This window comes from Anas platyrhynchos, chromosome Z (assembly GCF_047663525.1).
Source record: "Anas platyrhynchos isolate ZD024472 breed Pekin duck chromosome Z, IASCAAS_PekinDuck_T2T, whole genome shotgun sequence".
Taxonomy (NCBI): domain Eukaryota; kingdom Metazoa; phylum Chordata; class Aves; order Anseriformes; family Anatidae; genus Anas; species Anas platyrhynchos.
Window position 1 is genome coordinate 69,813,159 of NC_092621.1, and position 27,412 is coordinate 69,840,570.

The 27,412-nt window shown below is 39.2% G+C and overlaps 1 protein-coding gene across 3 annotated transcripts in view; it reads right to left on the reverse strand.

The window, feature by feature from the left end:
- Positions 1-1,124: 1,124 nt before the first annotated feature.
- Positions 1,125-27,412, reverse strand: part of ACO1 (aconitase 1) — a 35,793-nt gene continuing 9,505 nt past the window's right edge. For all 3 annotated transcript variants that reach the window (XM_072030713.1, XM_027446128.3, XM_038170130.2), the window contains exons 2-21: positions 26,010-26,130; positions 24,160-24,328; positions 21,539-21,676; positions 19,475-19,544; positions 19,184-19,367; positions 16,774-16,913; positions 15,587-15,758; positions 15,016-15,116; positions 13,900-14,016; positions 12,513-12,672; positions 9,167-9,302; positions 8,561-8,645; positions 8,140-8,296; positions 7,469-7,593; positions 6,600-6,704; positions 5,776-5,918; positions 4,401-4,548; positions 3,864-3,986; positions 2,687-2,872; positions 1,125-1,891 (exon numbers count right to left, since the gene is read on the reverse strand). In XM_072030713.1, the coding sequence (XP_071886814.1) occupies positions 1,778-1,891; positions 2,687-2,872; positions 3,864-3,986; positions 4,401-4,548; positions 5,776-5,918; positions 6,600-6,704; positions 7,469-7,593; positions 8,140-8,296; positions 8,561-8,645; positions 9,167-9,302; positions 12,513-12,672; positions 13,900-14,016; positions 15,016-15,116; positions 15,587-15,758; positions 16,774-16,913; positions 19,184-19,367; positions 19,475-19,544; positions 21,539-21,676; positions 24,160-24,328; positions 26,010-26,106 (2,670 nt within the window). In that variant the 5' untranslated portion in view covers positions 26,107-26,130 and the 3' untranslated portion in view covers positions 1,125-1,777. The remainder of the gene's footprint in view (positions 1,892-2,686; positions 2,873-3,863; positions 3,987-4,400; positions 4,549-5,775; positions 5,919-6,599; positions 6,705-7,468; positions 7,594-8,139; positions 8,297-8,560; positions 8,646-9,166; positions 9,303-12,512; positions 12,673-13,899; positions 14,017-15,015; positions 15,117-15,586; positions 15,759-16,773; positions 16,914-19,183; positions 19,368-19,474; positions 19,545-21,538; positions 21,677-24,159; positions 24,329-26,009; positions 26,131-27,412) is intronic.

Below are 27,412 nucleotides of genomic sequence, written 5' to 3' on the forward strand. Positions count from 1 at the left end.
ACCCAGAATTACATATTTATTACCAAAAAACATTCAAGATTACGACCACAGTAACAGCTCTCAAGGTGCTCTACAGAATGGTTCAGGGTAGAAGGAATTTCTGTGGGCCATCTAGTCCTCTGCTTAAGCAGGGACAGCTAGAGCAGACCACATTCACATGGCTTTTGAATACCACCAAGGATGGAGAATCCACAGCCTCTTGGGGCAACCTGTAACAGTACTCAGTCATCCTCACAGTGAGAAAATGTTTCCAGACATTCAGAGGGAACATCCTGTTTTCTTTGGTGGCCCATTGCATCTTGTCCTGTTGCTGCACACACTGAAAAGAGCTTGGGTCTGCCTTCTTCACACCTTCCCCTTGGGTATTTGTACAAACAAATATCCAAGGTGCCCCTAAGCCTCCTCTTCTCTAGGCTAAACAGTCCTAACTAATTATTTTACCCTTCCCTTCTACCAAGGAGTCCAGAACTAGACATAGTACCCCAGAGGTGACCTCAGCAGTGCTGTTTGTTTTAATCAAGCAACGTTTGGCTATTGCAGGCACAGTGCACTCTCTATTCTCCATCTAAGACTCTTGCTTTCTTTCAGAACTAATTTCACTGTTTTTTTCCTCAGATACAGTTGGAGCTAAGTGCACTGAAAATACAACAGGAGAGTATAATATTTTTTCCACTGTGTTGTTTTAGCAGTTGGTCTAAATACAGTTAAGAGTAAGTGCTTTATTAACCCTGTTTATCTCTGAGTTATCTGTTATCTGTTCATAAATAAATACATGTTTTGGGGATTGGGCAGCCACTGCCTTCAACAAATGTATTACTGTAATCACTGGTTGGTAACTGCCATAAAATTGCTGACATTAATCTTGAAAGCGTGGTAAATTGTCTTCTTGATAACAAAACAGGGAAATAAACCAGCCCTATTCTGCTGGGTTACAGAAGACTGCCAGTACCAGACAGCATCTGCATTCATTCTGTCTCCTGTAGATTATTCAAAGAAACAAGTAAGAACTAAAATATGAGAATGTAAGATCAGTAGAATCTTGCTCCTACAATGACAGTAGAGCTTAAGCTCAAAGCTTTGTTCTGTGTCTCAGCACTGAGGATAACATGAAACAATACACCAACTTCCTTTAAAATAAGTTTTATTTTATCCATTAGAAATATTATCCCCAATAGGTCCACCTTTTCACAAAGGCTTAGGTTTTAAAAGGAACAGAGTTCACATTTTTTTTAAATTAATAAACAGCTAAATAATTAATTTCAGTATTAGATTCAGATTCTGGTCAACTGAATAAGAAAGTGAGTCAATATCAGGTAATCAGGAAAGAATAAAAATTAATTGAATATTGTCAGTTAGTTTTTGGACCACTGATATGAGCAGAGAACTGAACTTCAGAGTCAAAGTAAATGGACGAAATATATAAAATCAGCACATTATCTCCAACAGATCCACAGATTCCATCAGTATTTTAATGACTTTTGCACAGTATTCTAAGGTAAGTCAAGCCAACCACCATACAAAAGTAATAAAAGGTTGTTTTCTTTAACTGGTAAGACTTAAATTGGTGTCCAGTTTCCTGATACACAGAATCATTCAGCATTGTGAACAAGCCTTTTAAAAAGCTTGTTAAAAAACAAAACAAAACAAACAAACAAAAAAAAAACAAGCAACACTGTTCATTTTATGGTTCACACTTTTAAATTCACGATAACTATATGGTTTTATTGCGTTCACCAGAAGCAGGCTTTACCTGGACGGCTTCACTTAATGTTTTTGATTAGGATGCCATTTTACGAATCATGTAGTTCAGAATGCCACCATTGTGGAAGTAAGTGAGCTCCACGTCAGTGTCAAACCTCATGATGGCATGAAAGGTTTTCCCAGTATCCAGCTGTTGGGGTCAAAGAGAGTCGTTCAAGCAGCAGAACTTTCCACATGTTACAGGACATGGTAGTAAGACAGAGGATATTATGACAGTTTTGCAGTCAAAAGAGAAAACTGTGATAGAAAGCCAAAGTGAGGAGGGACTAGACGTAAGATTATTTTTTTTAGGACAAGATGCCACGCTATACCACAGCCAGATGCTTCAGAGGAAGTTTGTTTGAAACAAACCATAATAAGCAGACTCTTTGCATTGCATTTACTGTCTCTCTTAGATTTATTGTTGATTTCAAGCCTAGAGGCATGAAAACTGATCACCCTTTCTGTATGGTCATTTTCCTGGCTACGGTACAACAGCAATACTAATTTCATTAGCTTTCTATCAAGCTTAGTATGGGAATAAGAAAAGCACAAAGATGAGTGCAGGAAGTGAATAAAACCACTTCAGTTTTAATGAAAACTCATTTAGTTTCTTCCAGATAAGCTGATGAATTCATTGGGATCAAGGCTTTTCCATTTCAGGACAGTTAATGAGATATACATGTAAACAACTTTTGTAGACTACTCCAGACTACTTGCTATAGACTACTTTGTGCTGATTGAAACAGCTTGGTCATACTGCTTTTAACTCCCATCATAACAAATCTCTCTTAGAATGACTGTTTTCATCCCCTCTGCCTTTGTCTTGATTCTCTTCCCTTACTAAAAAGAGAGAAGCTTACTGGAAGGCATGTTGTTTGAAGAGACAGTTACTTTGGTTGAAATCATAGTGCTGTAGAACACTCAGCCCTTAGGCATTTCATACCTTGATCTGGATGTTCATCTGCGGTTTTAGTTTTTCAGGAATGATAATTGTATAACGCTCCCTTCCCGTGAGTCCTAAAGTCGCTGCATCTTCTCCAGGTAAATACTGCAGAGGAATCACTCCCATCCCTACTAGGTTACTCCGGTGAATTCTCTCATAGCTTTCAGCAAGCACAGCCTTGACACCCTGGGAAGTACACAAAATGTGTATTTATCTACATGGCTCAATATAGTTTTTCTGTGCTCAAAGGAAGGCAACTGGTATGTTTGAGTTCCCATCCTTTCATTTACCAGCTACTGTTACAGGCAATAAGTCTGTCCAACAGCAGACTCTAGAATGAATTGCTTACATGCCAATTTCCAAACATTTTTAAAAGAAAGATTGTCAAAAAATTACAGGCATTTTTTTCCTGAAATCCTGTGTACCTCTTTAATGTGTTTTATGTAGAGCACCTGTAGTCATTTCTCTAGGTCTTGTTAATTCAATGTTGTCCTCCTACAGTACATGTTCCAGGTTGCAGTGTAATTGATTTCTACATTTTTGCATGTTAATACAGTTAAGACAAAAATTCACTACTGAAGGAAGGCGAAAAATAAAAAATTAGACAAACTTAATCCTAAACCCTAACTGTCCTACAGCCTTGTATAATAATATACACAACTATTGCATTCAGAAATCTCACACTGCGAAAACGTGAATCAGAGTTCGGAGAGGCTGCTGAATAGTACAGGACAGGACAGAGAAAAGAGATACTCCACTGTACCTGAATATTATAATCCTATCACAATATCTGTAAGTATTCCTGCAACCTGCATGTTGAAGCAATGCTAAATTTCATGTTCACTAATACTACTCTTCATTTATATTTTATATCTTCCCGGGTAAGCAAGCTGAAATAAGCACCTGGAAGCAGACCCAAGGTGTACTGGGTTGCATGATGCAACAGTAAAGAAAAATGGGCTTTCTGGCTAGATGAAGATCAGTCAAGATTTCCTGCCTGAATGGGCTCTATGATTATTTAAATCGTTTTGCAACTCTGCTGTGGCTCTTGGACACATATATTTCAAACTAACTTTTACTATCAAGCTACCCAGGATACTGGTTATAAGCTACTCTTCACAAAAGATTAATTAATTTCCAAGTATCGTCCTTCTTTTAGTTTACTGTAATTACTCACCAAGAGGAATGGTCCTTTGGCTGCCCAGTCTCTGGAACTTCCAGCACCATACTCCTTTCCAGCCAGCACAATCAGAGGATGGCCAGCCTGCTTGTATCTTTCTGCAGCATCAAACACGTCCAGCTGGAATGAAAATACCAAACACTTTATATACTTTTTCTGGGTAGAAATACAGTTCTGGGAACACGAGGAAAAAATGTTATCACATAAAGAGCTGAAGCCCACACTTTCTGCCGAGCTGCATGTCAAGGATGTTGGTTAAACAGCACTTTGTGACTTCTAGCTTGAACTCATTCCTACCACAAACCTGCACATTTTACTGTCACTTCTACAATGGTTATTCTCTCCACTGATAAGCATGATAGCACCTCATTATGTAGGTATGTGTGACCCGCTGCCCTAAGTCAATACATCTCCATTCCCTTGATTAGCTTTACTTAAAAGGCACTTAAGTAAATGACTTAAGCTGTAAGGAGGAAAGCTAGTGTTAATTCAGCCATCAGTGAGCTTCATCTTAAAGCAGCATGTATTACTTACCGTTTCCCCCGAAGGGAAATGGATAGTTTGAGGTCCCTGTTTATCAATAAATTTGTTCACCAGACGAATGTTTGCAAAGGTTCCTCTAGCCATGACAGCATCATTCCCTCTGCGGGAGCCATAAGAATTGAACTCTCGAGGAGTCAAGCTATTAAGGGAAAAGAGAAAAATGAAAATGTGTTAGTTTTTGACTGAAGAACTCTGTGTTTTAAGATAAAATGAGGAACTGGTGTTTCTGAGGCACGTATAAACACAGTTCCCATCGTGGCAGTAATATCCAGTTATCTGATACTTCTACAGTTTTCTTGGAAGAAAAAGAGTAAAGAAAAAAGAGAGAGAGAAAGTTTGCCTACTTAGCCTGGTCACAGAAAGCAGCTTCAATGGCATTCTCACCCTTTGCCCTACAAAATAGCTTCTGATACTGACACACAGATATAGCTACGTTGTCAAAGATAGATACACCACTGTACTACATGTCTAAAAGGCAAAGAGAAAGCCTTGCTCTAAGTTAGAACTAAGGAAGAAAAATTTCATTTGGAAATAGGAATATGGGAATGGGGGGAGACTCCATCCTAACTAATAAAGGAAAAAAAATGTTGGAATGTGACATAAAAATGGACTGTTTGTATTGGGCTATATCCATAAGGCAGCTATGAAATACAACATCTGTTTTGTAATGTGAGGGAACTACTTAGATTCCAAAGTGACTGATAGTAGTGGGCCAAAGAGGCCAGAACAGTTACTTGTCAGTAGACCACACAGTTTTAACCAATTTCCTCTCCAGATTTATTGCAGTGAAAATATTTTGTTTCTAAGATGTCAGTGCTGTCCCTTAAAATACCACTGAAGGTGTTAAGAAGTACTAAACCAGAGAATAAATCTAACATACTACATGTGAAGACTGAACAGGTAGACTCAGCAAGCCCAGGTACGGCAGCTGCACCAAAACCTAAACTTCCTGATGTTCTGTAGCTCATATCCCACATATGCAGTATCACTGCACTTGCTAAGAGAACTGAGTATAGAATCAGTTGTTGGTCCCAAGGAATACGACCATAGGGAGAAAAACACTAATTTCCATATTTACAAATTGAATTACTACAAAAACTAGCATCATCTTCCCCTCTCTATACATAGGCCTTCAGCTCGCCTGTATATCATCTGCACATCCTACGTAAGTTCTTAGGATCAGTGGCAGCTGCTGAAACAGCAGAGATAGGAATGCTTTTCTGTCTTCTTTTACATATTCTCCAGGCACCATCCAATATTCAGTGTATGTGAACAGACAGCAGATACATGTGCCTGTAACATGTTGTAGTAATTGTGGCTTGTTTCCTCTTACCAATCTGTAAAAATCACAAGAAGTACTGCTTACCCTCTGCTGGTCAAATAACGTGCTGCAGGACTATTCCTTGCTATATTCCCAGCTGGAGATATGTGGTCAGTTGTCACAGAATCTCCAAAACTCAACAGGACATAAGCACCTTCTATAGTTTTGGGGGTCTGAAGAGCCAAAGTCTAAGCCACAACATATACAAAGAGAATCATTAAAACGTGACATATAATTCCATTATCTTTCTCAAAAGGGCAAGATGTATAGAAATTTGCAAAATAGAGTTTCTCTTTTCATACAAGCTAGAAGACAAAAAAAAAAAAAACAATTAAAATTGCAGATGATCTTGAACAAAACCAGATACTATGGGTGCTTGTCAGCAAGTTCATTCATGTATAAAATAGATGAGGCAAAAAAAGTTAGATGGGAGCTTCAACAGCACATTCATGAACACAGAAGTAAATCCGGGATTCCAGGACATCTGCATACATTGAAATTTGTATTTTCTTCTAAACAGTGCTGAAATTGCAATCTGAGCACTGAACTATTTAGTGCAAAACATAGACAAAAAGATCTTTGGGTTCTTTTCCTTTTCCTTCACTTGCTTTGTTACTACTTAATACTACTCCAGCTTAAAAAGAAAGGAGAATTTTCAGAAGTCTTGAAGGGACAGAATCCTTGCAATCTTCATTGCAATTTTCACTTGTGCCTTGAATTGAAAAGAATACAATGGGTGTGATGCTAACATTTGAGAAACAAGGTCTTAGTAGGCTATGGTGGATGTTCCCAAGCCCCTTAAAGTGCCTCTGCTTCCTCTTTAACATTCGTTAAGTTTGCCTTGATTCAAAGGGATAGTGTGCACGTACCAGACCATCAAAGAAAGGTGGAGATTTGATGTATGTTGACTTGGGATTCCAAGTGTATAGCTTGTCTGAGGGAGCTTCTAAGGCATTCCAAGCTTCATTTACTGTCTGGAAAAAAAACACACAAAAGCATCCCATTAATTTTGTAAGTTTTCAGAAGTAATGGAATCATTTCAGATTCCAGGTAAAACCACAAATTTTACTTCAGCAAAAGTCTTGAGTTTGCACTTTGGGAAGTTCTTATGACATTATAATTTTTTATTTTTTTTTCAAATGATTCTACCTATCCTATTAAAATCAAGTACCCTCCCTAACTTACAGAAGAGCTGCTTATCCAGTTTTCTGACATTTGTCTGTGGTATGTTTACAGATAGCACTTTATAACTCTCAAGTGTATTTATCATTAACCTTAAGCTTTCCTAACTTGTAAACCTAAAGAACATTTTGTTTTAGCACTTGAGGAAGACTTGCAGAAAGATATTACCAAGCACAAGTTCTCCTCTGGCATGAATGGTATTAGGTAATGCAGATGAATTTTGTCAGCTCAGGAAGAAGTATTTGTGAGGCTAGAATATCTCACCTTCTAATATCAGCCTGGAATTACTGTTTAGAGCCCATCATCGCCACATTACATTAGAAAATCATTAAGAAGCAATTTACAGGACATGACTCACCATAAGAACCAATTAACTAACCAGAAGCCATTACAAAAATAAATATAAAAAAAATCTCATTTCACCACTTGTCATGAACTACATGACAGCAAGAGGAACATAAGGAAAATATTCATTTCATTGCCAAGACCACCTTATCTGACCTCTTCAGAATAGCACAGCACATCAATCAAACCACTTCCCTGTGGATTAATTCACCTCTATTTTTTGGTAGACCTCCTTGAACATCCCAGGAATAACAAACTGACGCTCAACAGCTTGAATCTCATCTCGTGTTGGCCAGATGTCTTTTAGGAATATCTTCTTTCCCGAAGCATTTATTCCTGTAGAAATTGGTATTGTTATATCTGTTCTATAAATGTTCCATTAAAAAGAAAGAAAGAAAAAGAAAAGTGTATCTTGTCATGTCCTTCAGTTACGTGGTCCTTTTAGCCTAACCAGGACTCATGAGAAGCACTCTTTTTCATCTACAAGACTGACAGAAGAGGGCCTTGATAATGTCTTTTTTTTTTTTTTTTTTTCCTGTGATTTCCACTAGTCTGCCAGAATGACTTGAAGAAAAATTTAGGTTAGAAAGGCTCTTGAGTTGAACTGTCTACTCAAAGGAAGTCTACAAGGTCAGGCTGTTCATGAAAGGCCACCACCCAGATATAACCAAAATATCCCTCAATGAATCAAAATATTGGTCACACGTATTTTTTCCCTTCTTCCAACATACAGACTCCATTATTACTCTGTTGCTTAACACTTGGTATGCTTTGTATCCCAGAGGCATACACTCAGGCATCTGAAGCATCTCCACAGGACAAGCATTCTGAAGAGCTCAATTCCAACAGGTTCCATTTATAAGCATCCCAGCAGTGTCTTACCCAAAGGCTCTTTCTCAAAGTCGATCCGGATGGTCCCTGCAATTGCGTAGGCAATCACTAGTGGTGGGGAGGCCAGGTAGTTAGCACGGGTGTTGGGATGGACACGCCCTTCGAAATTCCTATTGCCAGACAGTACACCCACTGCTACAAGGTCTCCCTGCAAGAATTTGAGATAAAGGAAGCTGCAGAGCTTGCAGACTCCACATGCACAACAGGTCTGCAGAGCTGTCCTGTGCTGCAACACCAACAACTGGTCACACAACTCTCTCCTTCCGCAAGACCCCAAAGCATCTCCCATAGAAAATTGAATATAAACTGAATTTACTTTGCATGCAGGTGAGAAGGTTTAGCTCAAGTACAGCACACAACAGAGAACAGCTTATCTAAATAAACTGCACAGGAAAATCTGACTGATGCATACCTGCGTAATGGCCTCAACAACGGAGTCTGGTAGGGGCCCACTGTTGCCAATACAAGTCATACAGCCATAACCCACCACATCAAACCTAGACAGAGCACAGAAATCATGAGAAAAAAAAAAAAAAAATTGTAGTAAGGTGTTTAACTAAGCAATTGGGTAGGGTTACTTTCAGAAGATATCCAGTTTTAACAAATAAATTGCTTCTGTAAACAGAATTTTTAAGAATGCTCCATTTTTATCATTGCAATGATTCTCCAGGTACACAGAGTGAACAGACTGAAGAGCAGGAAAATGTTTTATCTAGCAAGATAGACTATAATATTTTGCCATTTGTGCTATTTAAAAATCATTATTCTGGGGGGGAAAAAAAAAAAAAAAAATCCTGTGTAAGAACATGAGCCTTCAAGAAGCTACAGAATGCAGCAATCACTCTTCCAAGTTAGCACAAAGTCAGCCAGCACAACAGCAACGGGTTAACTCATGCAGGATCACGCCGTAGGGCACCTGACATAGCTTTTAAGTTGTGCAAAGAAGTGGTTGTTCTATTGCAGCACTTGTCAGTGCAGTTAAGCAGCCATTGGACAACAGTAAGAAAAGTGCTCTTACCCCAGTTGAGAAAGGTAACTCATAACTCCACTCTCCCTCAGATAGTAAGTAACAACTCCACTTCCCGGGGACAGGCTGGTTTTAATGTATGGCTTCACTGTCAAACCAGCTTCAACAGCTTTCTTAGCAAGCAATCCTGAAAAATGAAAATGATAGTTGTAGTTTTTCCTGGAAGTAATATAGTTTGGTGGATAAACAGATTAACAGCAGTGCCATTAAATAACTGGAAAACAGAAACGATTCAATTTCCAGCAATGAAATGGCACAGCTAACTACAGCACTAATCCGAGTAACCAGCTAGAGCTCAAGTGTTCTGCTGAACTGTAAATCCAGCCTGCGATTTCTGCTCCACTGGAAAGTCACATGAACTTGCATTTGACAAGGTGCACTCTCACTTGGGCAGCATGTAGACATCCAGAACTCAAACAGTTAAGTGAACATCAGCCACCAGACAAACATCTCACAGAAAGTGCAATGAAGGATTGTTACCTTCCCACTTACAGCTGTCTCCTGACCCAGAGCTGAAATAAATACCAGTATATGACTTGGTACAGTCGTTACCATCTGCATCTCAGGGCAGAAACTCTGGCCCTTGTCACAAACAAGCTATCTCACAATCTGCAGCTTGTTACAGAAGTGCTGTTTTACTACTCCTGATTTGTAATGTGCATAGAGGTGATTAAGATGCCAAAAACATATTTACCCTGACCTTCTTCCTTTTAAATGAATAGGCCATATGCAGAGGAATGTTCAGAAAACAAACCATCTCCAGCTCTTTCCCAGGATGGACATAAAACGAGCAGCAACTATGCAAACTATGCAAAACTTCGTATTCCCATGCCTCATTTTCTCTCTCACACACCCACTTAGATAAGAAAATAGACGTCATCTTTGCTTTGATCTAACATCATCTCCAGCAGAAAGATATCATCAAACTGTTTTGTTTCTGTCAACCATTTGGCATCTGTGTTAGACATGACCTGGAGACCTTCACTTTCCGTGCTGTGAGAAGGACTAGACTATTAGATTTGGAGGCATAAAGGTAGATAATATATTTAAAAAAAAAAAAAGTTCTATCCCTGAAATTGCTGAAGCTTCTTAGGTGTCAGAGAAAGCCGTGGAAACTGGAGCTTTCCAGTGCTCTTGGGTAACTTTCAAAAGGTGACCATGATCAAGATAATGATTCTTGAACCTGAGAGCCTGTCTGAAAGTGCTGGCTTCCGTTTTCCTGTAAATACCACCTCTAAAAAGAATGCAAAGTCAAACACTAAAAGGCAAGGAAATGATAGAACTTAAGTTACTTTGAGCAACCTTAGTCCAAAACCTTTTTAAAGTCAGATTAGGCTGATAAAGCTTCTATAACATACACTCATTGTCCCCACAGACACACAACCCTCAAATACCATTTAGCGCATAGGATACACTGTTGTTGTTTGAAACAGCTATTTATATTCTGGATTTCTCTTAGCTTGGTTAGTAAGTGTTGGTGCACTGAATGTTTTATTTAATTTAATTTGAAATCCCACTTTGAAAGTGGAATGATCATCTTTTCTGTGAGCATCTCTGAGGGTTCTAAACATCACAGTGCACAGTCACCAGAGACTGAGAGAATTTTTCTTCCCCTCTTTACAAAGTCAAAGCTTAAGTGCTGCTCGCTGTATGGAAAGGCAGCACAACAGGTTGCTGCGCACTATGTTGCAGTGAATGTGTTCAAAGTACCAACTTCATTTGCAACTGCAGAGTTTTCTGCATGTTAAACCCTTAGAGCTATTAAGCTGAGGAAGCTGAAAGATCAGCATCACCACTGCTGCAGAGGAGAGGGTTAAAAGTGCACACCATTAGGCTGGGAGCCAAACACATAAGGAAACTGTGCCCTACGCAAGTGGAACAACTGAGGGATACACCCACCTGGAACTAAAGGAACAAGACAGAGTAAGGAGAGTCTGCCTGGAGGAAACCTACTTGTTGATCCTCAGAAGAAATAAACATAGCTCAACTTCTGTGATCATGATCGGGATGGACCTGAGAAAAAGAGTGCTGATTTGGTTGTCCTGTCACGGGCAGGTGAATTTAGAGACTTTAATTTTGTTCCTCTTAAAGGACTAAGAAAGAGTCTTCTCTCCCTTTCCCATCTCCCAGCTTCTAGAAGGTGATCATCCCATTCCCTGCTTGTTGGAATTAAAAGACAGATCATGCCTGTGAAAGGGGTGAGCTACTGATACTGCAGAATTCCCAGAGAAAGATGCTAGTCCAAGGACAGGTCACATCACAGACAAACGAGACACAAAGTGACTGTTGTTAGAGGTTGTTCACAAGACAAGATTTTTCCAGCACCATACAGGAACTCAAGAGAAATTAAAGAAACTTCAGACATCCTCTCTTGTATTACCCATTACACATTCATTCAGATTTTTGTAAAAAATAAGCTTACATCCTACAGTCTTACAAACTAGGAAGCCCTAATGTAGTGACGATCTTAACAGTGGCAGGTAACTTCTGTGCATATATTTGCAAAGGAGAGAACAAAATACACGTTGACATATATTGAAGGACCTGAGAAAGGGAGCTGAACTGGGCTAAGACAGTCCAAGCCCACTCAGCTGACTCCATTCATACTTTCTTGCCAGAAGCACACATTTGCAATGAGCAGTTTTCAGCTTACACTGTACAGGTTAGAAATGAACCATGTTCTGCCACCAAAATGTAACCACTTTTTATGACTTGAAATTTCGTGCAACAAATTCATACTAATTGTATTATAGTGTTTGATCAGTGATAAGCACGAGAGTTGGGGACAAAGTACACCTCTGACCACTTCTTGGATGCAGTTAATGTGAAAATGACAAAGCTCTGAAAGACAGAAATCCCAGAGAACACAATTTTCCTCCTTTACTTGTCCCCAGATGCCCTCAGACTCCTGCTCTGACAGCTCAATACATCTCTAGCTAAGAGTATTTTCTGTAGTCTGCCGGTAGATAAGAGCACCTCCAGTCTTAAACTCAGACCCTTCTTTACTGTCTCTTTTCTCGTGGCTCTCTGACTTTCAATAGACTCTCCTCAGCTCCAGTCACAGAAGAGCTTTGTAACTGTTTCTGTGCTGGTTTGTTCCAGCACAGAACTGAATTGTTCCAGCTTGTCCTGTAGAGAAGACAGTGCAGGAAAAGTAGATTTTCTTCAACTCACATTTCCAGCTACTATTTCCAGAATTTATTCTGCTACCCCTTAGGGACTAATCTCTGTTTTAGCATGCCAAATGAAGAAAACAGCATCAGTGTTGTATTTGAATCTTCACAACACACAGGCAGAGCCACGGCGAAACTACATAAAACTGAGCAAATGTACTTACCTGCTCCCAACATAACTGAGGGGTTACTGGTGTTAGTACAGCTCGTAATGGCAGCGATCACTACCGAACCATGAGTAAGCTCAAAGTCACAGCCCTCAAAATTAAATTTCATTACACTGTTGTGTCGATCTGGGGCAATCTGGAATCCCTTGAATCCTTGCTGTAAGAAGAGACAGAAAGAATACAAAGGATATCATTAATATTTTGACTGGAAATTAGCAATGAGATGCGAACTTCATCAATGAGAAGTGTGTGTTAGTCACACCAATTGCTTGCACTGATGAAGAAAGCTTGCATCTCTGGTCAAAGTAGTGGACAAAAATCATTTCCATGAGATCTATATCCCATTCTCTGTTTATTGGTGCTCAGATGCTTCTAGCTCCACTTGCAACAGATTCCTGACCACACATCAGAAAGCAAAGACTCGTCAGGCTAGTCTTGTGATAAAATCTAGTCCTGAGATTTCAGCTGTAACACATCAGATTTTTAAACTGTGAGTATCAAACAGCACAAACCTATGCTGCAAGCTGACTTGAGAGGCAAATCTGATAAAGAACAAGCAGCCATTGTTTGCAGCATAAAACGTTATGCTTAGAGATTGAGAAGGATAAGACCGCTTAATTAAGTTTGGAACATGTAACAAATCAAAAATTATGAGGCTCACTGCAGTTTTAAGTTTCTTCATTTACATTACTCAAGTGCTGTACTGCCATCTAACAGGTAAGGTTACTGTATAAGGTTACCAGAGAGGATTACTATATCAGGGAAGGATTCAAACTGATTTTGGAAACTTGCATGTCTGGGCATATTGATTCAAAATAAAATTTTGCTCTTCTTTCAATGCCTATTTTTGACTGGATGAGGTAGATGAAGTATTTATTTCTCAAAATGTCTTTTTTTCTGTATTTATCACCAGCGCAGAAGAGAGATGGAGACAGAAGCAGTATTGAACTGCTGAATCTAATTTGAATACTGGAAGCAAAACTACCTTGTGGAGCTCAGAGCATAACCCGCTTGGAAAGCTGGATGTAGAGCTGGGCAGTTAGCACACAGGTCAGTGCATTATCTACTTCACCCCTCTACTACTAATACCCAATGTAGTTATTTCAGAAATCCCTTCTGCACACTGAACACCCATTGGGCCTAAGAGCTGTCTAAAATCAGAAGGAACTCATAGTTCAGTAGAAAAGGAATGCTTTCACGCGAAAGGAATATACAAAATGAACACTGATGTCATTTTCTGAACTGCATTCAAGCACCAAACGATCTCATTCACTTTTTAATCAGCAAGCAAAGAGCTCACTAGTTAATCTCAAAATGTAGTTCCTCAAAATGTATTTTTAGAAGCACGTATTACTTTGTAGATCCAAATGTTCCCAGTCCCTACCTTCGCTCCTAGACAAGTCTCAAAGTCCTTTTTCATATCTGACACAGCAACTTTGTCCTGGGGTCTTTTTGGTCCACTGCAGCAAGGCACAACAGTATGAAGATCCAACTCAACAACCTATTTCAGTAGAGAAACAGAGAGGGGTTCAGTACTGCATGACATGCTGAAGCCACTTAAGCCACAGGTGTGCTTGCCTCTGCTGTTGAATCAAGGCTAAATCTGAAAATTTTGTATTCTTTTTTTGTAGAAATTATCTGAGACATATGAGAAGGGAAAGATCAAAAGCAAAGGAACAGTTCTACTTTTAGACCCTGCTTGCTCCCAGGTATGGCTCTCAAAAGTAGCCCAGTTATTGAAGAATGGATGTGTGACTGAAGCATCTGAACAACGTACATCTTTTTGAGAATTAAAGTCCTTTCACTTGTTAGCAGCAGGGTTCTTTTCATAAAACAATGATGTGGAGAAATCCTGGTATTGCCATAAACCAGACCAGACAATTTGTCTTGATTCTAGGGAAAATGTTCCCAGTCTACTGTGAAGCATTAGAGATTATCCTATTTTCTTACTCCCCATCCATGTTTCATCTTTGTTTTTGTAGTTTGTTTCCATTTTATTTATTATTTTTTTAATTATATTTATGTTATTTATTTATTATATTTAGACAAAAACTAAGATCTTGATTTTCTTTCATAGAATACAACTTGTGTGGTCTGCAGTTACCAAACAGAGCTTCTAATTGTCCTGATTCACACAGTAAAATACGTTGCTGAATGTACGAACAGTAAACCTGGGACAAGGCCTGCAGAGACCACATCCACACCATCTTCAAGAGCTCTGTTCAAGTCTGGACTGAAATTCTTATAACACCATGGAACCAGTCATGGTATCTGCACCAGCTACAGCTCAACAGACAGCCAGTCTATACATTTTCACACCTGGAGACCAGCTGACTCAACTCAGAGCCCAGTGGAGTAAGACTGTTGTGCAGATCAAGCCAAAGGAATAGAACGATAAAAAGTCCCTTGATTATTTTTAGTTTCTGTGAAAAACAGACAATAGTTATATTAAAATATAGCAAGATATAAAACAAGGAGCCAAAAGGCAGTAACTTCTAACCTGTGTGAAGTCTGGATCCTGAGAGGAATTTTTGAAATCTCTTAGCATTCCCACAGCCTCGAGATACTTTTTTGTGCACATAACTTTCTCTTTATCACGGCCTAAGGTAAAAGCCAGATATAGAAGGGGAAAAAAAAAAAAAGCAAATGAAACAAATGAAACAGGAATTCATATATAACAGAAAGTAAAAATGCATGACTAAGGCTATTTCACACTGATCACACTATAGATTGCATAAAAAGACTCTTGGTGCAAATGTTAGGGACTCACTAGGAACAAAGCAACTGAGCAGACTTAGTGGCTTTTGTGGAACAAAAGCTTAGGTTATTGCTTCTGTAATATGGACAGTCTAGCTTCAAGCAGCGCTAAGCAGATAGTTGGAAAGCAATCTAAAATTTGGCTCTTCAGAAACATGGATGCTAAGGAAGAAACAGCTTGAAAAAGTAAATATTTGGATTAAAAAGCACTCAAGTTTATAAGGCTCCACCTGATTCAACAGTGTCGTTGACTGTACCATACAGACTTGGGATCCCTGCTTTCAATTCCACCTTTAGTTTCTGTTACAACTCACCAGTTTGCACCAGGTACCCAATGCTAATATCATCCACTGGGAAGTAGGCAGCTGTTGCTCCGTACTCCGGACACATGTTGGCAATGGTGGCTCGGTCAGCAATTGAGAGCTGGGCTACACCAGGACCAAAAAACTCGACGAATTTACCCACAACTCCAACTTGGCGAAGGTGCTGTTATAAAAATACAGTGACTATATCATTGCTAGGTAATGACCTGTCTATGTAAGGTATGAAATCCTGCTTTTGACTTTGTGATTTAGTTTGCCAAAGTCTCCTAGTTTCAAATAGTTATAGAACCCTTAGGAAAGATTTCACAAAAGATGAGGATGCAGAGATGTGAAGTTTCAATAAGATACAGCACAGGGATGTGTTCCTTTTGAACTTGCTCTTCTTCTCAATTAAACTAGAGTCTATCTTTGAACAACTGTGTTTATCTTAACATGACTTTCCAAGGGACGAAAAGTGTGGTCTCCTTTTCCAGTAAACCCTGAAAGATGGGGAAACAGGAGGAACCAGCTGCACAAGTACACAAATCAAACTGTAAATGTTTGAAAATATACAACATCTGGATGAACTCAGAAGCTCAACTTTCCTGAGCTGGAGGTTCTTTCTACAGCCAGAATTCCAGGATGAATATATAATATAAGTACCAGATTTCTGAGCTCCCCCTTAACAGTACTGCTGACCCAGTAATACACTTAATATTTTTATTTACTATGTGACTTGTGATCAAATTATGAGCATGTGAGCCAAACACCTGTAAATCAAAGAATTCAGGCTGCACCACTTCCTGTTTTCAGGTTTTACATTACATTATTCTAAGCAAGGCATTCAAATAAAGAGTCAACATGTTTGAGGTGATAAAGAATCAAAAACCTTTTACAAGCTTTGCTGTTCCTAAATAGGTCTGCACATGAGGAATTGAACTGGCAGTGAGGTATCAGCTCTCTGTTCTATTTTATCTGGCTTTTGGGAAAGAGATTTACATAGCAAATTCACAGTTGTCTTTGGGCAGTTGATTCCAACCCACAGAGCAACAAAGCTTAAAAAACAAAGAAACAAAAAAGACCAAAATGACTACATGGAACTACAAAGAGGACTCCTAAGTATGCAGCACAGTGGCTCTGTCTTAGAGTACATGCACAGCTTCCAGCAAAAACAATAAAACAGCAGACGTGTTCATTACCTTGGTAATGGTGAGCACTATGTCAGTGGATGTTACCAGTGGCTGAGGGTTTCCTAACAGCTTATAGCCAACCACCTCAGGAAGCACCATGCTAATTGGCTGGCCCAACATCACTGCTTCTGCTTCAATGCCACCAACACCTGGATGCAACAGAATTACACAATCAGATCATCCAAAAGATAAAGAAGCGTCAAATATACCCATGAGATATGCTTGATTACTTGATTTAAAGTGTGAAAGAGAAGGCACACCATAAGATACATTGACCCCTCTGTAAACAGACATTCAACATCCTGGTTCAGTTTTTGCAAGGTTGAGCCTATCTTGTTCCTCAGCTAATAGATGGAATTTGAGATAAATCTAACTCACTCTGAGGAGACTTGACTTTTACAATGCAAGATGTAAAAGATTTATTTAATGACTTAACTATGCAATGAATAAACAAAGAACAAAAACCCCGATATGGCATGAAACGTGATGTTCACTGTTTGTGAAACCAATAGTTGTGGTCTATAAAACAAAACCTGAAAAGTTATTTTAAAGGAAGGAAAGAGCACTAGAGACAGTGCTATAGACTATTCCCAGCCCATGGCAGGTTGTTTGGAACTAGTTGATCTTTAAGGTCCCTTCCAATTCAAAGTATTCTATGATTCTAAAGGATATAGAGTGTTATAAAGAATACTAACAAAAATCGCTACTTGTTAAGACAATCTTCTTTAAATCTATTAAGTTTCAACAGGGCTTTGGCATGTGCTGGTGGGACCTCTGTGTAAGTACACCTTTTGCATTAGAAGAATGCTGTTCAGGTCACTACCTCCTCTTACTCAAGTGTCAAGACTTCATAGTCAGATGCAATCTTAAAAACATGATGCTTCTTATTCACATGATTTTAGTTGGGCATGAAGCATCTGTTTTATGACTCTGCCTGTAGCAAGTCCCTTGCATGTTTATCTTGCACTTTCAAACTTCCTTCTACGTTTTGTTTAGTTTACTTAATACCGAGCTAGAAAAACTGCCTGTAATACCTTCTTATGCATGCCAAATTGCTACTCGTATCATTATTCCCACTAAATGGTTCTGAATAATAATTTCCAATTTATTTTATGCAAAAAGATACACCTACATCAATTAAAGAGAGAAATCTGTGAAAGGTCTAGTCACATGACTCCTTTCACTAGGTGGTGAACCAGCTGGCACTGCGGTCAAGCTGGTGGGCAAACCTGTCTGGCCACCACAGACTGTCATGAAGCAAGTTCAGCACTACCAGCCATTAGCAAGAAATGCTGGATTCAAAAGTGCATGCTTTGAGTATGTATGTTATGGACTATCCCCTCCTATACTTTCCAAATTCTGGAGCACCACAAGGCTAAGTTTACAAGCTTACTCTTCCAAGCAGCTACTGGTATATTGCAACATCATCTGCGCATGATGGTCCCACGTGCAAGCTGCAGCCAAACACAATAAAAGAGACATCTCCCACGTCAAAGATGTCATGGCTTTAAGCAAAGTCAACTTTTGTGTATCTGTATAATCAGGTCAGCAGAAATTCCTCCATCCTTGACAGGATGCTTCAGTCAGTATTTCTAGTGGTATACATAGGGCAGAAAACTGACAGTTCCTTGCATCACTTGTGCCACTCAGAGCTTGACAAGCATCTTTGACAACAAGCATACGGTGTTTAAGATCACCATACCTTGCATTATTGTACGGTATGTGCTTCAATAGTACTCCTATGACTGTATCACAAGAAAATAAGAAGTTCAACTCAAGTTTTTGCTACCATGTCTAAGACAACTGCAAATGCTTTAATTTCAGACCTATTTATTTAGTCAATAATCGAATACTGCAGTTTGCCACTGGCAGAAAAAAATGAATTACTTATATTTTTTTCTATAAGAAGTAGGCTGCAGACTACTGATATCAGACCATACCTCATAGCATTTTTTTTTCCCTCAGCTCCCTCCCTGGCCATGTTTAACCTATTCAGACTCAGTCAGCACCTTCAGCCTGAAAGCCTTTTCAGTACTTTTTGATATGGCAACACTTTGGAACTAGGTAAATGATTAAGGAACAAAAACAGACATCCGGTAACACTTCCCTTCTAATTTTCTAAAGCAGATGTTGCTTGGGAACTGGCTGGGCTTCAGTATGCTAATGGTATGTGAAAAGTGATCATCTTTTGCATGCCTTGTTTTTCCTGTTTTTTCTCATTTCACTTATTGAACTGCCTTTATCTTCACACATGATTTTGTTTCTCAGTTTTCCCTTCCGATTCTCTCCCATCCTGCTGAGGGGGAAGCGAGTGAGCGACTGAGGGTGGGGTTCACCTACCAGCTGAGGTCAAACCACAACAGTCTGAAAAACAGCTTAATCACCCAACGGACTATTCATGATGAGCTACTGCACATACCCCAGCCAAGCACTCCCAAGCCATCTATCATGGTAGTGTGCGAGTCTGTGCCCACCACACTGTCTGGATAGTAGTAGCCGTCCTGATCCATCACCACTCTTGCTAAGTACTCCAAGTTCACTTGGTGGATGATCCCTGAGCCTGGTGGAACAATCCTCATGTTTTTAAAAGCCTGAGAGCCCCACTGAAACAGAAAGAAGTGGATCAAAAGTTTTCAACACACATGAGCACTGGAAGAACTTCTGCTCATTCCATCTTTGGATGTGCAAATAAGATCAACTCTTTCTGTACCTTTAAGAACTCAAACCTTTCTTTGTTCCTTTCAAATTCCAGGTCCTGATTCTTTTGCAAGCTGTCTGATCTGGAAGTGAAAATAATCAGCTGTCAGAAAAGAAACCAAAAGCGTCCACCTGATATTTATGTATGGTCATACATACCCAAAAGGTGAAAAACGTTATTAGCTAATTTAAACATTGATCAATCTAATCTTTTAATCTCACCCCAGCTGAAAACTACAGGCAATTATGATGTAAGTTGCCTATAGCATTTAAGAAGTCTTAGAGGTAAAACCTGAAGTTTGGTAATAATGCTAACACTAATCTACATATTATACAAGTGGTAGTCCTGAAACTTGTAGCTTGGGAAGCCCTAGACCACGCATTACTCTATTATGAAGTTTTCAATACATAAATCTAGAGAAATCAGGAAAGTAGTAAAGGGAGATGGAACACAACTGCCATGGAACTTTGGTTAAATAGAGGCTATCACTGGTAAGTGACTGTACAGTTCTTCCTGAAGCCCCCATGTTTCTATACAGACAAAGCTAACAAACTTTCCACTTGTAGCAGCTCCCTAACTTAGGACGGAGGTGTTAGAAAGAACTGAAGCATGGGACTGGCCAACGTTGTCTACGTATATACATGGCCCAGGTAGAATCAAAATAAGGTTAAAACAAGAAGTAATTATTTGCAAAATACTGTCTAAATAGAGCCCTGGAGAGTAACGATAACATAAAATGAATGTTATTATAATACACAGAAAAAGGATCAAAATAATTGATTTCATCCTGTGGTAGAGATGAAATCATACCTTGTTCAGAAAGGAATACACTGTTACCCAAGTTTCCCTGTTTCCCAACTTAAAAATTATGCAGATGCCAATTACAAACCAAAAAGGTTAGGCTTCTAGTTTATTATATTGGTGCTAGAATGCCCATTACCCCAGAGATCAGACTGGAAATTATTTTTAATTTCGTGTCTATTTCTAAAATCTTTAGTGCTATATTAAGATTTAGATACAGCACTTCTAAAAAAAAATTAAAAGGAGTTGATTTTTGACTGCAATGTATGTCAACATTTTTTGGCCTTTTTTCTCTCATCACCTATGAAAGGGCACCCATGAATTTGTAACCTTATGAGTCTACAGTTTAAAAAAAAAAAAAAGGTAAGAAAAAAATCTTGCTGGCAACTTTCTTCTATGAAGTAGATTTTATGATACTTTTTTGCTCAGAAGTTTAGTATTTTTATTCTGAAGAGGCCTTGAAATATTGGCACTGACAGAATGTTCTTTATGTTCTTTAATTTCCACCTTCTATTACTTCTCTTCCTTGTAATGCCATAATTTAACTGGCCTGCTTCAAAACCATCTCATACCGAGAGAAATAAATACACAGTATTTTAGCAGACCAACTAACTTCAGAAGTTTGGAAAATGGAAGGAAACCACCAGGAAACATGTAATTGCAGGATCCGTTTTGAAGAGTATTTTGGGAGGCACACATTTACAGACTATGGAGGTTAAAAGGGCCCCTATGTATTGTATTTACTTGCAGGTCTAGTAAGTGTTTGTCTGTCTCTAGCATACTGAAGAGTCATTAGCATTATGCTTTCCTGTACTTTTGGGGACCATATTAATCAACGTGTTCTCTGTGGAGGTATTAAACTAGCAAACAGCTGGGTTAGGGCAGCTCAGGTCTATTCTTATATTAATAAGGAAGAAAGGAGACAGTCTTGCATGTCCTTTCCAAAAAGGCCCACAAGGTCAAAAAGTGCATGTGGAAAAAAGCTATTTCTGAACAACTAATAATAATGCAGTATTATTATGGAAAATTGTGATCACCACAGGTCTGGACTGAGCCTGTTTCTATTAACATTTATTCCAGGCTTGTGCTACTTAGAAATGCTCTACAGAAAAAAAAAAAAGTAAAACCATTTTGTTCACAACAGCAACACATAGAACAGTTTATCTTAATCACTTGCTAAGGTCCAAATGCTTGAGTATCACCAATTACACTACCAGTAATAGGAACTAGTTTCCTAATTAACCTTATGAAGTAAGAGTGAATTTGTGTCCTTACCGCCTGTTAAAATCAACCTGGATGGAGTGATCTATCACAAGATCAGCAGGACAGATAGGATTGATTTTTTCAGGGTCCCCACCAAGTTTCTTCACAGCATCACGCATTGCAGCAAAGTCAACAACAGCGGGTACCCCACTGAAATGAAAGAGAATTAGAAAAGGTGAAACAATTTGGAAAACAAAAACAAAACAAAACACAACCTAGGACTCAGAATAAACATCTACTGCCATATATGAAGCAAACCATAGCCTGACCCTAAGCCTCTCAACCACTACTCTACTGCAGAGATGCTACCCTTGGGAAGATGAAGTTGGAAGAATAGAAGAGACAGAACTGTATCTACATCCTGAGCATTGTAACAATGAAAAACTAAAACCATAATTAATCCCACCTCCTCCCTCACCCCCCAGCAAAGAAAAAAAAAAAAAAAACAGAAAGCATTTTAACATGCTTGGCTGGGACTCCGGAAAACTGGTCCTATTCAGCATTCCTTTGGGACCTTGAACTGATTTCTCTTCTTTTGCTCTGTTCCTTTCTCCTCTCCAGTCACGTAAAAAATTATAAGAAATGGGGGAGGTGAAAGGGAAAACAACAATATCCTTCCTTCCTTCTCTGTTTCTTTAGCTGATTTTAAGGCAAGGACCACCTCTACCTCTTCCAAGGTTTGTGAAGCACGGGAGAGTCTTCTCCCTATTTAGAGATGCACATTCCATACTTCTGCCAATTTCACTGGCAAAGCAGGGTATCACAGTTCTTAAATCACAAAGGACGTGACTGCAGAACACCTTTGCAGAATACCTGTATTTTCAAAAGTGCATTTCAGTTTGGGAAACCTCACAGTAAAGAATTGCTTCCTAATGTTTAGAGGGAACTTGTTTTTCAGTCTTTTTGGCCTGTCACTGGGCACCATTAATTAGAGTGAGACTGGCTCCATCCTTTCCATACCCTCCCTTCAGGTAGTTATATATATTAATAAGATCTGCCCTGAGCCTCTTCTTCTCCAGACTAAACAGTACCAAGAATGAAAAAGCTTTGTAATTCCTGCAGAATTTTAGTTGAAAAACCTGAGTGTTTACAGAAAAAAAGGAAAAAAAAAAAAAAGGAACAAAAAAAGCAAGAACAGGCTTTGTGTTATCTAGCATTGACACAATTGGCTGCTTAGTAGTTTGAAGGAGGCTTTTTTCTGTCCCAGAATATGCATACACCAAGAAAAACAGCAGATGCTATATTATGCTTCCTGGCTGGACTAGAGGGAGGACAGGCTTGGGAGCAGGTGAGAGGAAGCATTATTTTGCCAGCTACCAACATTATACAATTGAAAAGAAACAGAGACAATATCCTTCTACATTCATACAGGAACTCAGGATATTTGCAGAGCAGTCAGATCTAGGAAATTCAATAATCCTAATCCAGGACCTGTGAATGTAATTGTCGTATGGCTTCTGTAAAGCTGGCAAAGGCTGCTCTTTCTGAAAGCTCCCTCAGAGGGGCATGCTCAAGAGCTTGTTTTTAAATGCAGCTGCTCTGCAGACTTACAGGGAGATTTTTAAAAACTCAGTAGGAGAGTAAGGGGCAAGAAACTCAGTAACAAAGGGAACAAAGTTTGCTTGTAAGTTTGGCTTCCTCTGTACTTGATTTTTTTTTCTCCAAATGTTAACAACAGCCGGTAGGCAAAAAAAAAAAAAAAAAAAGCTAGGAAATCAGCACTTTTTTTTCAACTGAAGCTTTGCCAGTTTTTTCCAAATGTCTTCAGAATTTGACCTGTGTTGTGCCTTTAGGAAAACCAGAAGGTACGACAGTTAAGACACGTTACTGTTCTGAGGAATAAAATCAGATCACATTTTAGCAGCATGCAGCTTCCCAGAGATGAACTGAAATCTCTCTGCACAAAGGTACAGGACAGAGGTATAAAGGAAAGTGGACTTCCATACTATGCTATATATTCATACTACGTATTTTTCAAATACTGTATTAAAAAGAGTTAGAAGTTACTGTTCCATCTGAAAATCAGCTTTCCACAACTATCAGGGATTATTACACACTGGCATATGGAAATTAACACCACTGCAATACAAGCACCTTGCTTTCTGAGTCCATTAAGCAGAAATCTCAACTGGCATGTCTGGGAAAAAGCAGATATTTACTTTTTCTAAAGCAGAGAAGCCTTTAAAAATATATATTTGGAATAATACTGATTCAAAATAGAAAATAAATGATGTGGGTTATAAATGAGAATTGAAAAGGGTAAAATATTGAAAGCAAGAGCCCCTGCAAAATATACCAAAAAAAATAGCAATGACAGGAAAACCTTTTAACTCTGAATTCCTTCATTTGGATGCAAATTTATCCATCTCATTTTCTTCCCTGCCATTTTTCAAGAATTTCATAAAGATATTTATTTCTCTACCCCAGAAGTACTTCATCTAGTGCTTTTAACCCAAGTGTTTGCCTCCCCGGGTGCTGTCTGTTTGTCATATAACATCCAGGAAAGATGAAAAAAATGCCTGTCAAGCATTTAATTGCTATTCCTTCCCTCAGCTCACCCTCTCCACCCCAAGCTGAGCACCGCTGGACTTTCAAGAGCCCCTCTTCCTGGCTTTGGAGATCATCACACTCACGTGAAGTCTTGGAGAATAACTCGTGCAGGCTTAAATGGCACTTCAACATTCTTGTGTTGCACGACTTTCCAATCAAGAATATTCTCAACATCTTGCTTCTTCACTAGGAACTCATCACAGTTACGGATTGCTGCTTCCAAGAGGACTCGAATAGAAAATGGCAGACGTGCTGCATGGGTAAGAGGCAAGAAACAAATTCAGCTTTTACATTAGGGACTGATTTTTCAAATACTGTATTAAAAAGAGAGACCTCAACAAGCATAGGGTTCCATGCCCAGAGCAGATGGCTCCTTTGGTGCTGTCCCCGAATTCTGACAAGGCTTTATTCCAATTTATCAGACACCCATTTCTATCTCCCAGCTTTGCCAGGAGATCAGTGCCAACTGACCCATTCCACTCAACTCCTGCAACAGATTATCTGTTGTTGTCCCTTTGAGACAGTTGACAGTAATGGCCAAAGGACTGCTTTCCACTGCTCTCCCTGCCCTCCACAGTGACTCTACCCTGGAAACAGACAGTGCTCACCTAGTTTCTCTACAGTTTCCTCTCAATCTTTGCACTGAACACAGAAAACCAAAATTTTCTACCTAGCAAAATGGAAAGCACACACTTGATGGTCTAACCAGTTTCTTCTTTTCCAGAGATGGAAAATGAAACTGAACTGCAGCAAGATTGTGCATCTGCTGATCTTCTAGTTCAAGTCAGAAATACTTACATAAGATGACACAAAATATTAGAGCAGTCCTGACAGCTCTGCTGCAAGCAACAGATGTGAAGAAAAAAAAAAAAGCTTCTCTGCCCTCCCTTTCCTCATTCACTGTAATAACAGCTGTTTAATTTTGTCTGAGTATATCAGTTCAAAAATCTGAGAAGTCTGTCCTAACTTTCTATCCACGGCTTCCCAGACACTTAGTCAGAAACACCTGTGGGGGCTTTTTTGGTTGCTTGGTTTTCAATTCCACTAAACCCAGTTGCTAAGTTATTCAATTTCTCTTCTGTACAATGAGAATTACACTTTTTTTTTTTTCCTTAAAGAATCTGGACATCAGGATTCTGGAATAAATCAACTGATAATACCATATAGGCATTTGCCTGTTTCTTCAGACTCATCTCTGCTTTTAAGAGACAAAAGTCCAGCATTAACTTTCCTCATTTACAACCTGTCTGAGCTTGCAATGGGTATGTACTGCTGACATTCGGAGAAAACATTCCTCCTCTTCCAAGTTTGTTTCCTGAATTCTCCTTAATCACCTGTTTCCTCTTTGAAAGAGGAAAAATGCCCAACACAGACAGCTGTGTTATATACACTATAGATACTGGCTTAGAAAGCCAGTGGCATGGCATGTAATATTTCTACTAGTGCCACATGGAATATGCCTGAGTACATTCAGGAAATGTCAGAAGACCAAGAGAAAAAGCCTCCTCAGAAACAATTCTTCTAGCCTCTATTCTTTCTTCCTCTTAAAGCTGAACAGCCCTTCTGGATGATTTGGTCCTGTCAGCGTTAGGTCCTTTCCAGCCTTCCCCTGTGGCAGGATGGTATATGAGAAAATTTGCTCTCTTGGTTTTGGCTAGTCCTCATCCACTCGGGACAAACAAGACTGCAACATGCAGTTTGTGTGCACAGCATGTTGAAAAAAATAACTGTCAACTTGCCAGCACTTCTGTAATTCTAAGTTTCCAGAAATAAATCTTGCTCTAAGTTTGTTTTCAAGAACCATTTTCTGAATTCGTATTTCTCTCCAGGACTGTACAATCAGAAACCAAGTAGCACCCAGTGTTGCAATGTCTCTTTCTCAGGTGCTGCTCATCAGTGCTAACCAAATGCTTTCTTTATGTTGTCAACATACCGTATCTCACATCTTCCAGTTTGGTCAGATTAAAGAACTTCTTCAGGGGCTGTTTAGGGTCTAGCGGCTCCACAATCCGTGCAAAAGGGTTGCTCATGGTTATTAAAGACACCTAGTGTCCCTAAAACACAAAAGAAAAAAAAAATCAGAGCCATTTTAACAGTATCTGCCCACATAAAAAGGACGTGTTCCACAATCCCACGTGCAAAACTTATACCAGACAAAAGGTACTGTACAGACTGCACTAGTCGCGCCCTTTCCCCACAATCTACTTGAAACATGCCCTCAGAGATAGGAGGTCTGCAGGAAGAGCATTGTAAAAACATATGATAAGCCATGTGGTTTAAAAAGGAAGCTCAAATTTCTGGATTCACACTGTCTGCATTATCATGTTCTTGGGGCTACTTCTAGACAACCATTTGTGATCCAGAAACCAATACAACAACATGGTCCTGTTTCCTACGTGGCAGCAGTCTGAAGCTGAAGAGACAGGCATCTGCACTCAAAACTCAAGCTGAATCAAACAGAAAACATGATGTTTTTCACTTGAGCCTGAAAATGTTGCACACTAAGACTACAAACTCTGACTGACTATCTGAGAAACAAGGAGTCCTCTTGATTTCAGTAAGATTCACTTGAGTCCCCACAAAAAAGAAAATTAAAGCTGACTCCACTCTAAACATCATTTCGGTTTGAGACTTCTTCTCGATGTCACTACCCTAATGGTACAGTGGCCAGAACCTTCCGTTGGGACCTACAAATGCTAGGATTACTTACACACATTAAAGTACACAGGAATATTCCCAATATCAAGGCCATCTAGCATAGGAGGGCTGGGATTGGAAATATCTGTCAATCTCCAGGAAAGTTGGTTGCATGCAAAATGCCTATTGCAACAGTTCCTAGGACATCAGCACCTGAAGTCTGCCCAGGGCTCTCTTGGGAGCCCTGCTTTAGGCTAACATATGACTGGGAACAAGCTAACGATGCAACAGTAAGGGCAATTATCCTCCCCCAGCCTGGAAACATACACAGATTTTTTATTTTTTAAAAAATATATAAACAGATCAATTTCTATTTTCACACAACACTGCTCTTATCTTCATTCAGGTAAGGCTATCTCCCCTTTGTCTCAGTTTTTCAAACAAACAGACAAAAAAAAAACAAACACCATGGTATGAAATGCTCATCCTTGAGACTGGTGGGAAGAAGGACTGCATGCACAAAGACTAGTATTTGTGAGTCACAGCGAGTACCAGGCCAAGGAGTGAATTAGTTTATTTCACCCATCAGCCTCATTAACCATTAAGGAAATTCTAGTACGTGGAAAGTGTTTATGGAGGACTTTTAAAGCAGTCCAGCACAAATCACATCCCATGTAGCTTCAAGACAACAACCAAGTT